Raw genomic sequence first — 14,000 nt, forward strand, 5'->3', positions numbered from 1 at the left:
GAATGCCCAACTATGAGGCCCAACCGCGAAGGCCCAAGACTCGTTCGTAATCGTAGTACTTCACGGATAATGCATCTCCCTGCGCAAGGATAATACTCTGTTACAGCTATCTCCCTTGATTTACGGACGCAGGTATAGCCACGGTTCATCCCAAATTCCGGATGCGTGCCTATCCCCCGAATGAGGATAACCCACCAGATAACAGGACAGGTCATCCCAAGCTCTTGGGTGCAAAGTGCAGGATGACTCCAAAATTCTCCAACGAGGACACCCGTTGAATACAAGAACAGAATTCCCAGAGCACATACCAGAGTTGACCCCGTATCCCCAACGAGGACACCCGTTGAATACGGGAGGAGGCCTTCAATCATCAGGCATACCACTGGAGGCCTTCAAGTTTTTCACGGACATCCCCCTCCTTGACCGTCTCAAGGAGGGAATTCTTCAAAGAGTTCCTGCAACAGATACGTTAGTGTAAATAACCTTTCATTGCTCATTTCCATGCATGCATTGCCCCCAGCTCACTCCTGAAATTACATCTCCCCATCGCAGGACGCGTCCTACGACACTGAGCGCGTCCTGACCTTCATGGACGCTTGTATGACATTCCATACATACAGGGCGCGTCCTACCTCGTAGGCGCGTATTTCAAACTTCTTTGCCACGAAACCATCCTTTAGTGAATACTCTCACCATGGTGGACGCGTCCTAGGCATCATGGACGCGTCCTGATGCCCTCCTTTGCAACGCAACGCCGAGTTTGACTGTAATTAACCCGCACTTGATCCGCATTGATCCAATACCAAATTTTGGGTATAACATATATAATTGGAGTAAAGGAGATAAATGGTATGGTGTGGTATACCAAGTTATTATTATATCCTATATATAATTCGATAAAGGAGATAAGATGGTATGGTTTGGTCATCGTGGCTAATGGGATTAAAAGAGGTATGGTTCGGTCGCAGAGGCTAATATTGTAATTAAGGATTGGTGATGAGGGAGAATATTATAATTAATAATGAATCATTAACCTATTATATCATTATCCAACCCTATCTACTCCGAGTATGTTGTTATTATATATATACATTATAATATATACGCTGAAAATTTATGAATAGCAGAATCATCATCATTTAAATAAAGTTATTAAAATAAAAAAACAATAGTACTTTTGGTAAAAGATATTCATATGAAAAAAATAGATAATCCAACTCATTTTGTCAAAAAACAATTCTTATGTAAAAAATTATTTATAAATTTTCATGTGCATGGCCCAGGTGTAAATTAACTTTTTATATTATTAAATAATAAAAACAATTATTATAAGTTTAGTACACATTATTACAAAAACTGAAAATTTATAAAATATTATTAAAAACACACTTGAAAAAGTAGTAAAGTACAAATTGCAACCAACTTTTCAATTTTTGATCAAACTCCTTTAATTATGTTTCACAATCAAATATAAAATGTAATAACAACTAAATAAACAAGTTTGAAAAAAAAATTCTTTTGAAAAATACATCTTTTAAAAATAAATATGTACAAATATATATTACATGTTATTAGAATGTTAAAATATTGAAATAAAATAAAAAAATAATTATGCATAATTATGAAATAGAGTTATAAATATTAACAACACTTTAAAAGGCGTAATTTTTTTTAAAATAGTAATATACTATACAAAAGTTGTCATGATAAAATATAAAAATGTAATAATAACTAAATATATAAATACAAAATACTTAAAAAATATAAAAAATTAAGGAATAAATTTTTTGTATTAAAATTTAGTAAAGTAAAAAATAATTTTTGACTTCAAATTTTTTATCAAAAAATATTTATAATTATCCCGTGCGACACGGGTATAAAGCTGGTAAAATATAATTAATAATATAAATATTTGTTACTGGTAGATAAGATTTGAAGCCAATACCTATGATTCAAATCTAAAAACTACAATAGCGTTCTTTTCCAAACACACCAATTCTTTTCCAAACACACCAATTATACCTCATTTCCATCATTATATACTGTATAGATTGCTCCCCTTTTGGGTGAGGTTCCTAGGGTATACTAAGGTATACCTCATTTCCATCATTATATACTGTATAGATTGCTCCCTCTTCTGGGTGAGGTTCTTAGGACTTAGATTACCCTTTAATTGTTAATTGTCGATTAGACGAAAAGAGCAGATGGATCATTTTACAAGCCTGACTTTGAATTATTTGACAATCACACGTTCTGAGACACTATCCTTCAAGTGACAATGTATACTTGGATTTTCTTCCCTGACATGCATAATCTATTTTACAGATACACCCAAACCCAATCTACAAAAGTTGGTAAGATATTTAGAAAAGCCTCTGAAACTACTTCTTTGCTTAAAGGCAAGTAACATACTCAGTTAGTCATTTCCATAGTACAACCAAAACTCCTCAAATCGCAAGCAGCAAGCGACAGAAGAAAAAGAATCAATGTATGTGCAGCATCCTGCTACCTCAACTTCTTCTAAAGATGCACTTTATAGTACTTTAGAGCCATTAGCAGCCGATAGAGTGGCAGATACAACACTAGCAAGCACAGCTACCTGTTTCCAGTTTCGAGTCCCTGCACCAACAGCAGCACCTGCTATAGCACCACCAAATAAGGCATTTACCTGCAGAATCACATAGAATAAGGCCATCCATTTGAAATATATTTACGTATTAATAAATGAAACTGACACTTCAGGATCCAAGCATTTTTACATAAACCTAGACAGAGAACTTGCTTTTCTAAGTTCTAACTAATGTAATTATAGTTAAAATCAACCAACACCTTGTCACACACAATTATACACAAGAATCTGTTACAGTTAGATGCATACAAAACTTAAAACTTTATAGTAGGAGGTAGGAACAAGGAAGAGGTCTTAAGAAGCAAATACGCCTAACTGGTCAGATCCATGCACATAATAATAATAATAATAATAATAATAATAATAATAATAATAATAATAATAATAATAATAATAAATAATAAATAAAAAACGCGTTATGCGGTCAATCAATTCAACATATAAATTTTGTCTCTCCAGCAGTTCCAGCAAAGATAGCTGACTTACCCAATCCTTCTCCCTTCGATATCTTTGCATCCAACAACTTGAAAAGGAGAAAATTCCAGCAAACAATCCTAACAAAGATTGAAAAATCTTAACATAAAACAAGAGATTATAAATAATATCCGAATGAAACAAGAGAGTATGGTTAATTCATGAGAGTGAATTTAATTTACAGGTTGTGTTTGGATCAAGCCAAATTAAAATACTCAGTGCTTATTCAAGTCCAAGGTTGTGTCTACCTGGATTAAACGGACCATAATTTTAATAAAGAGGGTGTTCCTTCCAAAATAAAAATGAGTACTTTCTTTCCACGCATTTCTCTTCAATTTCAAATGAAAATTGCATTCTATCATTTATACACTTTCAGCTATTTCCATGTTTGTAGGCCTATTTCTTTTATGATTTTCACTCATGCATTTCATCCATCTATATGGACATATTTACAAGTAATTAGTCCCAATTAAACTTGCACATAAGTACACGACCCACTAACTAAATGGTCAAAAATTTTAAGTTACAGAATTGTAGACTGTAATGTTCCTAATGGTGGCAGAAATTGCAATAATATTTGTAATCAACTAAATATCATGGCTTTCTCTGTTTACAAGCTTTGCAAACTGTATAATTATAACAAACGAAAACTCATAAACACATAGACACATAGTCCAGTTCAAAGTTATACACAAGGAAAGATAAAATATGCTTAAAACAGATTACATATATTCTACAGGAAAAAAATTCCTACATATTGCACATCAATAATGCCTATTCATACTGCAATTAATCAGTCTCCTTTTCTTTCTAACAAGAGTTGAACCTTAAAAAGTTATCAAAATTTATATTTTCTCTACTGAACTATTTTCATCTTTTGTCCTCCGGAGACACTTAATTTTCAGATTCACAAGTAATGGTAAAGCTCCCAAAACCAAATTATTCTTCATCAATGTCAAACAGCTCAAGATTGTTTGAGCGTGAGCTAGCCAATGGCCAGTAGATGAACCACAAGAAAAAAAGAGGAAGACTAAAAAGAAATCCACACCATTATGAGCTGTCAACTCGAAGAGGAAGGCTTTTACATTAAATAGGAATCACACGGACGCATACAAAAAACCGAGGAAGACTAAAAAGAAATCCACACCATTATGAGTTGTCACCTCGAAGAGGAAGACTTGTAAATTATTTTATTAAATAGGAATCACAGGGATGAATACAAAAACCTGCTATAACCCAGGGTCTTACATGAAAAAACACATGCTTGCAAAGATTTTTTAAACTAAATATGTGATCTCTCCTATACTAAAATCAATAAAGGTCATGCTTATAATAAAAATCAAACGCTTTTTATCTGCCTCCAGCAAGATAGGGCGACGCCAAAAAAAGCCTATAGTGCATATTGTTTAAATTTCAAATATTTCTTTTTTAAGGTCTTAGGTGAAGGTAAGTTTCCTTTCCTTTATCTTTTCTCCATTCCTTATTTCGCTTAGTATAGGGTAGTTTATATTATTTAAATAACTCGTGTATCTCTTTGTAATTGAACCTAGCTTCGGAGAATTGATCTATGAGTTTAAGATTATAATTCATCTGGCATATCATATCAACATAATCAGGTCCCATCTTCTTTTCCAAATTATAACTTATTTAATCGTATTTGATTGGCTATATGATTCACTGATTTTTTTTTTGGGAGGGGGGATAGGCTTCATCTTCAAAGCCTCATGTTTGCATGAAAGAGTTGACCGGCTCTAAAAGAAACTGCAAAGAAGAATTTGTAATGTTTTTTTTATTAAGTATGAAATATGTATCAGGTAAAATACAAACATGTGCAACACCAGAATTTAAAATCGAACACAAAAAAACAGGTGTAGAAATGTGTCATATAGTGGTGACAATGCAAACAAGGGATCTGCATAAGAGCGGTAAAAAGCCTAGCAAAAAAAGTTCTACTAATAGTAAAATGACACCAGCAACAGCCCCAATTGGTGAAAAACAACATTCCAAGTACTTCAAATTCAAATGGCATGCAGTTACACAAACATCATAGTGCAATACCGAATGTAGAGATAGAAAAAAATTGATATATTAAGCATCACTAGGCACATCGAAAGTTATTCAAAAATAGTATATAATTACCACATTGAAGTCCACATGTTCCAACTGTCTTCGCCTGTCGCAAAAAATAGAATGAGCCACAACACCGTAACTCAACACAGCACACACGCAAATACACGAATAATTATACCAAAAATGAACTGATATTACCAAAAAAAGTGCAATGCAGTTAAATTACCACGAAAGATGCGCGAGGAACACCAGCCAGACCTATAGTAATCAAGACACAAAATAAAACCAGAACAGCAACTTAAAATTTTAATTTTTATCACAAAAAGTAAAAAAAAAAACATAAAAAGAAGTAAGAAAAAGAAAAATAACCTAATTTGCTAGCAGAGTAAGGAGCTGAGCACAATCCCCATAAAAACCCTGCCTGCCAAAATATACCAATGTGTATACAGCATTAATACGTACAGATAGTTGTTCATGTATATAGCGAGGGAGGGGGAGAGGGGGAGAGAGAGAGAGAGAGAGAGAGAGAGTACATATCCAATACGGAGGATGGAATCAACGGCGATCGAAGAACAGGGAGTGTCGTCGGTCAATTCTTCCGTTTCCATCTCCGTTTTCTACCTTTCTTCTTCTCGTTTTAATTTCTTTACATTATTGTTATCGAAAATAAAACGGTGGGCTTTGCTAAATTTTGTTGGCCCAACTTGTTCACCTAACCCAAACATTTATGTTTTTGAATTAAAAATATTAACCGAACGGGTATTTTTAGTATTACCATACTTTTTATCAGAACTTTCTCAAAAATGAGTTATTGTTTTTTTACTGATTATTTTCTTATAAGTAAATATATATGCAAATACCTTAAATAATTTAACAAGTGTTAGAATATTAATTCAGTAAAATAGATACTATGATGGAATTCCATTTTAAAATCATAATTTATAAATTATATCTAAAGTGGCATTTCGACGGTGATGACCTTAAGTGTCCACAATACCGATGCCAAGAAAATACGATACATAATGCATCGTGATTGACAAATACGTTGAGTTGCGTAACATTACCCGTAAATATATTATAAGAGACAATGTATCTTATATTTGCGTAATAGCATAACACATATCATAAAGACACGCTAATTGAAGTGATATTCTTATAAATTTTTGATTGGCTCAATATGATTCTTATGGACTTTTGATTAGTTTGATCCAAATTATTCAAAGTAAGGACCTATTATTAGGAGAACGGTATCAGTTCACTTTATACAGAGAATCCGTGTATATTTTATTTGTTTAGGTTGATGTGAGACAACTGCCATAACATTTCATGTTTAACTATATGTATAATTTAGTAAAAATATGGGTGAATATAAAATGGATTGCACCAATCTCATGCAACAAAGTGAAGAATATTTTGGCAAAAGTTCACGTATGGCATTTAAGTTAAAATTTAAACTTTGTTAGGAATTACTCGATTACTGACACTGTTGTTATGCCCAAATATCGGTATAAAGAATATTCGGGTCAAAATCGGGTTAATTAGATGAAATTAGAATATTTATTCCTGAAATTAAGGAAAAGAGAAGGCAAGTTATTTTTGTTGTAAATGAAGTGGGCGCACCCTTGAAATAGTGAAAATAGGAAAAACCTCCAGACCTGAACACGCACCCAGATAATGCATTAGCAGGAAAAAGAGTCCTCAGATTGATGAGGGGGAAAGAAGTTTGTTGATTGTGTTAGGGATTCAAGCAATAAAACGCAACGGAAAAGAAAAAAAATGAATCCCTACCACATGATCTATGTATAATGACTGAATAATTATGGAGAATATATACTTACCTTAATAAAGCTTTCCTTCTGATTGTAATGGAAGTTATGATCTTGATGAACCATAGCAACCCTCCTTGCGAAGATCTGCTCTCCAAGGTATCCACACGAACGTTCGATCGTCCAACAATCACCGGAGCCGGTACTAGCCAATTTGGTTGCCTCTTCCACTCTCTCTCTCTTTCTCTCTAGCCTCTCTAAGATGTAGAGTTGCTAGGTTTTTTTTCTCAAAAACGTAATGTGACAAGTAACCCTAAAAATATACATCTTAATGTATATATAGGGGAGAGAGGATTAAAGCCTAACCTTAAACCTAATGGGCTTCTGAAAAATGACCTATTTTGATTTCGGGTTTATATTATTATTAAATTCAAATTCTAATATATATAAAATTAATCAAGTCTCACTTAATTAATTTAATAATTAAATTCGAATTAATAATAATAAAATATTTGAATTCATATTTTAAATAACACTTTGTTTTAAACATTCTTTATGTGTGACCCTTTAGGTTATTATTACATTGGCAATAATTTTATTTTTTAATAATAAAATTATAAAGAATGAGTGGCATCTAGTAATAATATTAATTGGTGATTCAATTAAACATTTCGTGAATAATTTACAATGTAATATAATCCCTTTAGCCTTATATTATAGATCAAACTCGAGACATGCATTGTGTCATCCTCTGTTAACGTTTAATCCTTGTTTCCTTGATTAATGAGTAAACTATTAAACAAATCAATATTTGAGCACGACCATGCATTTTATAATTTTACTCAATCAAGAGGCCTATAATATCACTCCTTTAATATAGGAGGACTAAATCTCATATATATCATTCATATTTCTCATATGATTCATAATATACTCAATGTCTACTTTTATTATTACCCGGTCAAGGATAACTTTTAATAGTATCAAAATAATAATAATTCTCGTATAGAAATATAATGATTTCAGGTCTAAGGACCTATACATCATTATCATTGTGAGATTAACTTATGACATTATAAACATGTAGTATCTCACATGTGATGATTGAGAATTTTGCGACGTAATTAAGTCAATAAAGTATGATTTATGTGATGTGATTATAAATTATGTGATTAAGGTGTTGATTAATTGTCTTTATGGTATATAAGTATCTAGAAGCGTAGAAAGAAGCGTTCCAATTTAAAGAGTCAGCTTAGGAGTTAAGTTGTGTTGATGGGCCGTCAGGTAGAACGGAACCCGTCCTAAAAAGGGATTAAAGTGTTTAAAATGTGAAATATGTGTTATTATGTGAAATGAATGTTTAAATAAAGTATTGTGTTCTAAGTGACGTGTCGGTCAGTAATGATATTGTGAAGCGTAATTGAAACGCTGAGTGTCGGGCCGTCCGGCTGAACGTGACCCGGTACGCGAAAAGAGAAATAATGATAAAAAGGGAAATTTTAAGATCAGACATAAGTTGTGATGTGTGAGTATACGTGCTTGCTTGTCTGTATGCGTAAATACGTGATCTGTGATATTTTTTTAAGGGAATTATTTGATATAAATAAGGTTTATTTAACCTTTGTACATTTTTATAAAATTTTCTAAGTAATTAAAAGGCATGGGATTTGTTTTTTTATCTTCGAAATAGTCCTAGAGACTTTCTAAAAATGATAGACGAATTTATTTCATGATCGTTGTTTTTAAAATGATTTTTATGTGATAAAATGTTATTATTGGCACAAACTTGTAAAAATCATATAAAATCAACCGTACGCTCAAACGTCTATTATGAGTAATAGTTGGAAAGCTAATTTCGAGATCTACGTCTTAAAGTTGTCATTCGCAATAATTTTCAACTTTCTGAGAGGGATATATTTAATATTCAATTTTTATTTTATTGGAGTAAAAAGAGAGAGTAAATTAACCAAAAGAAAGGATTAGTAAATTACCAAACAACCCTTGCCCATTATTATATATAAGCTCATTTCTCCCCCCCCCCCCCTTTGCTTTCTTTCTTTCCGTGGCTCTCTTTCTCTCTCTTTCTTTCTCACTATCTCTCGATCACTCTCTCTCTCTCTCTCTCTCTCTCTCTCTCTCGGCTTTCTTCTCTCTCTCGGTATATCTCTTGTTCCTTTGCTAAATCTCACAAATCCTTCCCAAGTCCTCATGATAAACACATATATGTAGGTAGAAGAGTGTGCATATGTGTATATCCACTTGCATGTAGGTGTGTGTGTTGTGTGTGCTCGATGTGTGTGTGTTCACCCGAGAACCTCTCGGTTCTTGTTGTTCTTGTTAACATCATCTTGTTTAAGCATGATTCTTTGCAAATGAATGATATATGAGATGTGCATGTTAGTTATTTTGAGGAATTAATGGAAAAATGGGGGTTTCGTGGTGGGACACCCTCGAATGAGGGCACCACGGTGAACCGGTTGTGAGTGATGATGTAATTACTGAGCTCTAATACACTTAAAACTTAGTTTCGGTACTTGCATGTGGTGATTGTCTAAAAACCGAATGGTTTTGATCTTTGAAGTTATTGATTTGATTTTTGTTGAATAAAGTGATTGTGGATTGTTATTTTAGAATAATAGTGAGAAATTAGATTGGTTAGTGGTTTAAAAGAAGTGAAATTGTTGTTGCATGCAATGGTTTGGTTCGGGTTTTGTACTAATGAAAGGGTATGGGATTTTGTGACTTGATTCTTGGTATAAACTAAGTTAATTAGCAAGAAATGAGATTGCATGTTGATTTAAAAGAGGAATTAGTGATGCATGTCATTGTTTGATTTTTAAAATATGATTTATGGTTATAGCCGAATGAAAAATGAGTATAAAGGGATTGGTTTGATGCTAAGTGATGCATGTATGTTAATTGAAAAGTTCGATTAGGGATTTAGTCACTAAGCGGTGTTTTAATGAGTAATTCGAAATTGTGATTAAAATGAGTGTTTGATTTAATTAAGAAATGAATTTGAATTACATAAAAGCATACATGTATAATTTGGTTCGAATTTTGTTAATAAAGAGAAGGATGTTAGTTTAAATGTTGGATTATGCTAGAACTAAAGTTGCATGAGGTAATTTTTGAGAAATTTGATTGTATATATATGGTTATGGTTCGAATTTTGATGTTAAAAGAAAGGATAGTGATTCTTTTTAAAGGTTTTTAATTGTGCTATATGTTTATGTGAGCTAAAGTGGAAATTGGTTGATTTTGTGGTTGGAATTTGCAATAAGGCCGAATAGGCCATATGAACTTAAACTTAAAACTTGATTTATGGTAATCAAAGAATGATTGGGTGTGTATATGTGAATATTTATGGATTTGATTGTTTGATTGTGGTATGTGGTTCGAATTAAGGAATAATAGAAAATGAAACTAAGTTGATTGATTTTAAAAGCTATAAGTGATAGTTATGGTCGTAAAGATTTAGTTGTGTATGAATCGTGTACTCGCATGAGTTATAATCATTTGATTTGAAGAATAGTCAAGGTTAAGCGAGTATAAGTTGATTATTGAGTATATAAAGGTATAAAGGTTATGAAAAGGAATGTGTTATGTGCTATATGCATGTGTGCATTAACTATACTCGTATAGTTCGAGTCAAGAGTATAATCAAGCTATCGTATTGAATGAACGTTCTGAGAACGAGAGTTGAGAAACTGATTAAGGTTTTGGTTTTGATTGTAGATTCGGAGCGTGAGGGCATTCAGGCTAGGAAAGGGAAAGGTATACTAGGTGGCAGTAGTTCAACCTTCAGGAAAACGAATTCAGTAAAGTAACTCTAATTACTTGTGTAAATAGTTATAGAGAGGATATTGTTCATGCCATGTAGAGTATTGAAATGTTAAAGTAATGAACCCCTGTTATTGAATTGAGATACCCTGTCTTTGATCCTGTGAAATTGTTATTGATAAGCTTATTGATCCAACCCCTTTGGTAACTCTTTTTCCTGTTCTACTTATTTGTTATACCATGAACGATTATAAACCTTATAAGTACCTTTACGAACCCCTTGTAATGATGCTTCATTCCTTGTTTACCCTATTCCCTATTGATCCTTGAAACGGTTTTGGTTTCGCTAACTTGAGTACCATGTTATCATTGATCAAGATCCCTAGAATTGAACCTTGCTTATTCCTGATTCATTCCCTTAACTTTGAATTCTCAAAATTAAATTTAAGAAAGAGTTTCGACTTGAAAGAGTCTGAATGATTTCATATTCTTGGTAATGATAAAATGAATTTAGAAAACCTACCTTTTTCCAACTCAAGGTTTTCCAAACGAATTCCAAATGGATTGGATTGGGATGTAAGAGGTTAGTGGGACTAGTCCAGTCATAGTAAGAGGCTAGCGGGGCTAGTCCAGTTTAAGGCTGAAATTATGCCATTGGTAACTTAAAGACTGGATGGAGGTTGGTATGGGATGATCACCCGTATTATTATTATGAAATGAAAGATAAAGTGGTCAAATCAAGGGTTCCATATTGATTTTAAAAAGGAATTAAACTTCCTACTCAGTAATTGATTCTTTGAAAATGAAAATGGTTTATGTTGCTTTGTAAAGAGTTGATTGTGATATTGTGAAGCTTATAGCTCGTGAACCCTGATTTTTAATTTTGTTGATCATATAATTGATTCTTTATAATGAAAAGATTGTCTTTTTCCATTCGAAAGATCATTTGTGATCCTGTTAATGGTTTGTGATGAATATCGGCTTTCACCCTGCCTTGAGCCTTGTTCCTTGAAAGCCCAAAAATCTTCTTCATAGCCCCTTTGCATAACCTAAAAATAGAAATCTGCCACCTAGAATTGATAAAGTAGAATGCCCTGAGATCAGTAAAGTATATTGTGGATTTTATATCATAGAACTGTTGTTTAGTTACTTGCTGAGTTTTATACTCATATGTTTTGTTTTAATCTAACCATGGTAGTTAAGCAAGAAGATGCCAGGCTTAGGCGCACTGCTCGTAAGAGCGTACCTGGTGGTCCCTATCGTGTTGAGGGCTTCCGGTTGCCAGAGCAGGTAGTAATGTTTTAAGTGAGCAAGCGCTTAGCCAGAGAGTTGTAAAGATACAATGGGTTATCTGTCGGTTCCAAGCCGGGATCGACTATGTTTATTTGGATTTATTTTGGGGTTGTAAGTTATATTTTATGGTTGGTAGTTGTAATCTTGTCTCATACTTTATCCTGTTTGATCCTGTTAGTAGCTAATCGGGGTTTATGTTTATTTAATTAGTAGATTAAAGGTGTGTGGGTCCTCTTTTCCTAACCCCGAGATTGAGGGCGTCACATCACAATTGGTCAATCCAGCACCATGAATCTAATACATGTGCCAGTGTTTTGACTTTAGTATCACCACACCTATGATCAATTAGATGTGATCATCGGTCAACAAACACATTAGTCTCAACGTATTTATTATCGTCCCTTGACAATAGTACTTGACTTGGGACCTTTAGGAATATCAATATTATTCTCATAATCTCATTTCTAAGTCACGTACTTAGAGATATAGATTTACATATCATATTCCAAGGATATTTATTAATCTAACATTTTATCGCAGAAAATTAAGATATAATAAATTACTAAAGAATAATCCATAGAATCATAATTAATAATTCAAATGTCTCATAACATAAACATAATAGTGTTATCTCTAGGGCACACACACTAACAGATTGATGATTTGATTCTTCAAGGCGCGCCCTCATAGATATGAGAAGGCGCGCCCTACTGTTATGTGAAGGGATTTTGGAATGATCTTTGAGCTGGCCCGTAACATATGGAGGTGTTAGGGCGCGCCCTTGGTAAAGGAAGTGGCTTGGGAATGAACTTAAACATGTTACTTCGATGAGTTCTATGGATGCATCAAAGAGGAAGGAGGTTATTATTACTAACGTATCTGCTGCAGGTACTTTATTGAAGAACTCCTTCCTGTAATGTAATCATAGGAAGATGGTGTCCGTGGTCAGAGACCTCCAGGGGTATGCCTGGACGGAAGGCCTCCTCCTGTAGTCAATGAGTGTCCTAATTGGAGATGTGGGGTAAATTCTGGTGTGTGCTTTGGGAGCTCTATCTTTGTTGTCAACGGGTGTCCTCGTTGGGAGACTTTGAAACATCCTACACTTCGCACCCAAAAGTTTGGGATCACTTGTCCTGCAATCTGGTAGGGGCTCCTTATCCGGGGGACAAGAATGAGTCCAACATTTAGGGTGAACCACGACTATACATGCGTCCACGGATTAGAGAAACAGCTGGTAGCGGAAGGTTATCATTGGCCATGGAGTTGTCTTATCCGCGGAGTCTTGAAGCTGCGGACGAGTCTTGGGCCTTTGTGGTTAGGCCTCATCAGCGGAGATTCCTAAACCTCGTAGAAGACGGTTTCCAGTAGGTTTCCTATTAGGCCTCGGGATAAGAGATCTAAGCCCATTAGGTTTCTTGTTCCCCAAGAATTGATTCCCTTTAAATAGGGATACATAGGAAAATTACAAGGGGTCAGGAGTTGAGAGCGCAAAGGAGCCACCACTAACCCTAAGCAATCTCAGTCACCAATAATCACCACCACCAAACACTTTTCACGTTTCCAAACAAATATTGTTCACATTTTTCGACGAATAACACCTTCACAAATCTTGTTTCCGGCTACAAACCTCAAATTTTATTACTATCAAATTCCTCCGTCAACAAATTAGCACAAGAAGGAGGGGCTAATCAAGATTTGGGCAGGGTTATGATGAACCTTATGTTCCAACTCCGTTGGATAGTCCTACCCCAAACATTGGGGGCCAACCACCAGTCTGATTAGCAACGTGGATTTGTTGGAGCACCTGTATCGCATGGGAGATGCCTTAAATTGTTTCGACTCAAGGCTAAGCACGGTGGAACGAAGTAAGATAAGGAGAGGCCTTCATTATAACCGCTCTTCTCATGCATCTAGAAAGGCTCCCATGGTTAGAAGGGACACTCCGGTTGGCCAAGGCCAATCCAGAGGCGAGCGTGTGCCAATTA

At 34.3% G+C, this 14,000-nt stretch overlaps 1 protein-coding gene across 1 annotated transcript; it reads right to left on the reverse strand.

Moving 5' to 3' along the window:
- Positions 1 to 2,207: 2,207 nt before the first annotated feature.
- Positions 2,208 to 5,861, reverse strand: LOC141708620 (outer envelope pore protein 16-4, chloroplastic). Its single transcript, XM_074512336.1, has 6 exons — positions 5,707 to 5,861; positions 5,543 to 5,594; positions 5,400 to 5,431; positions 5,243 to 5,276; positions 3,116 to 3,183; positions 2,208 to 2,668 (listed from the first exon to the last, which is right to left on the reverse strand). The coding sequence occupies exons 1-6, from the start codon at positions 5,779 to 5,781 to the stop codon at positions 2,534 to 2,536; spliced, it is 396 nt and encodes a 131-aa protein (XP_074368437.1). The 5' UTR covers positions 5,782 to 5,861; the 3' UTR covers positions 2,208 to 2,533.
- Positions 5,862 to 14,000: the final 8,139 nt, after the last annotated feature.

The sequence above is a fragment of the Apium graveolens genome, chromosome 2 (assembly GCF_009905375.1).
Source record: "Apium graveolens cultivar Ventura chromosome 2, ASM990537v1, whole genome shotgun sequence".
NCBI lineage: Eukaryota > Viridiplantae > Streptophyta > Magnoliopsida > Apiales > Apiaceae > Apium > Apium graveolens.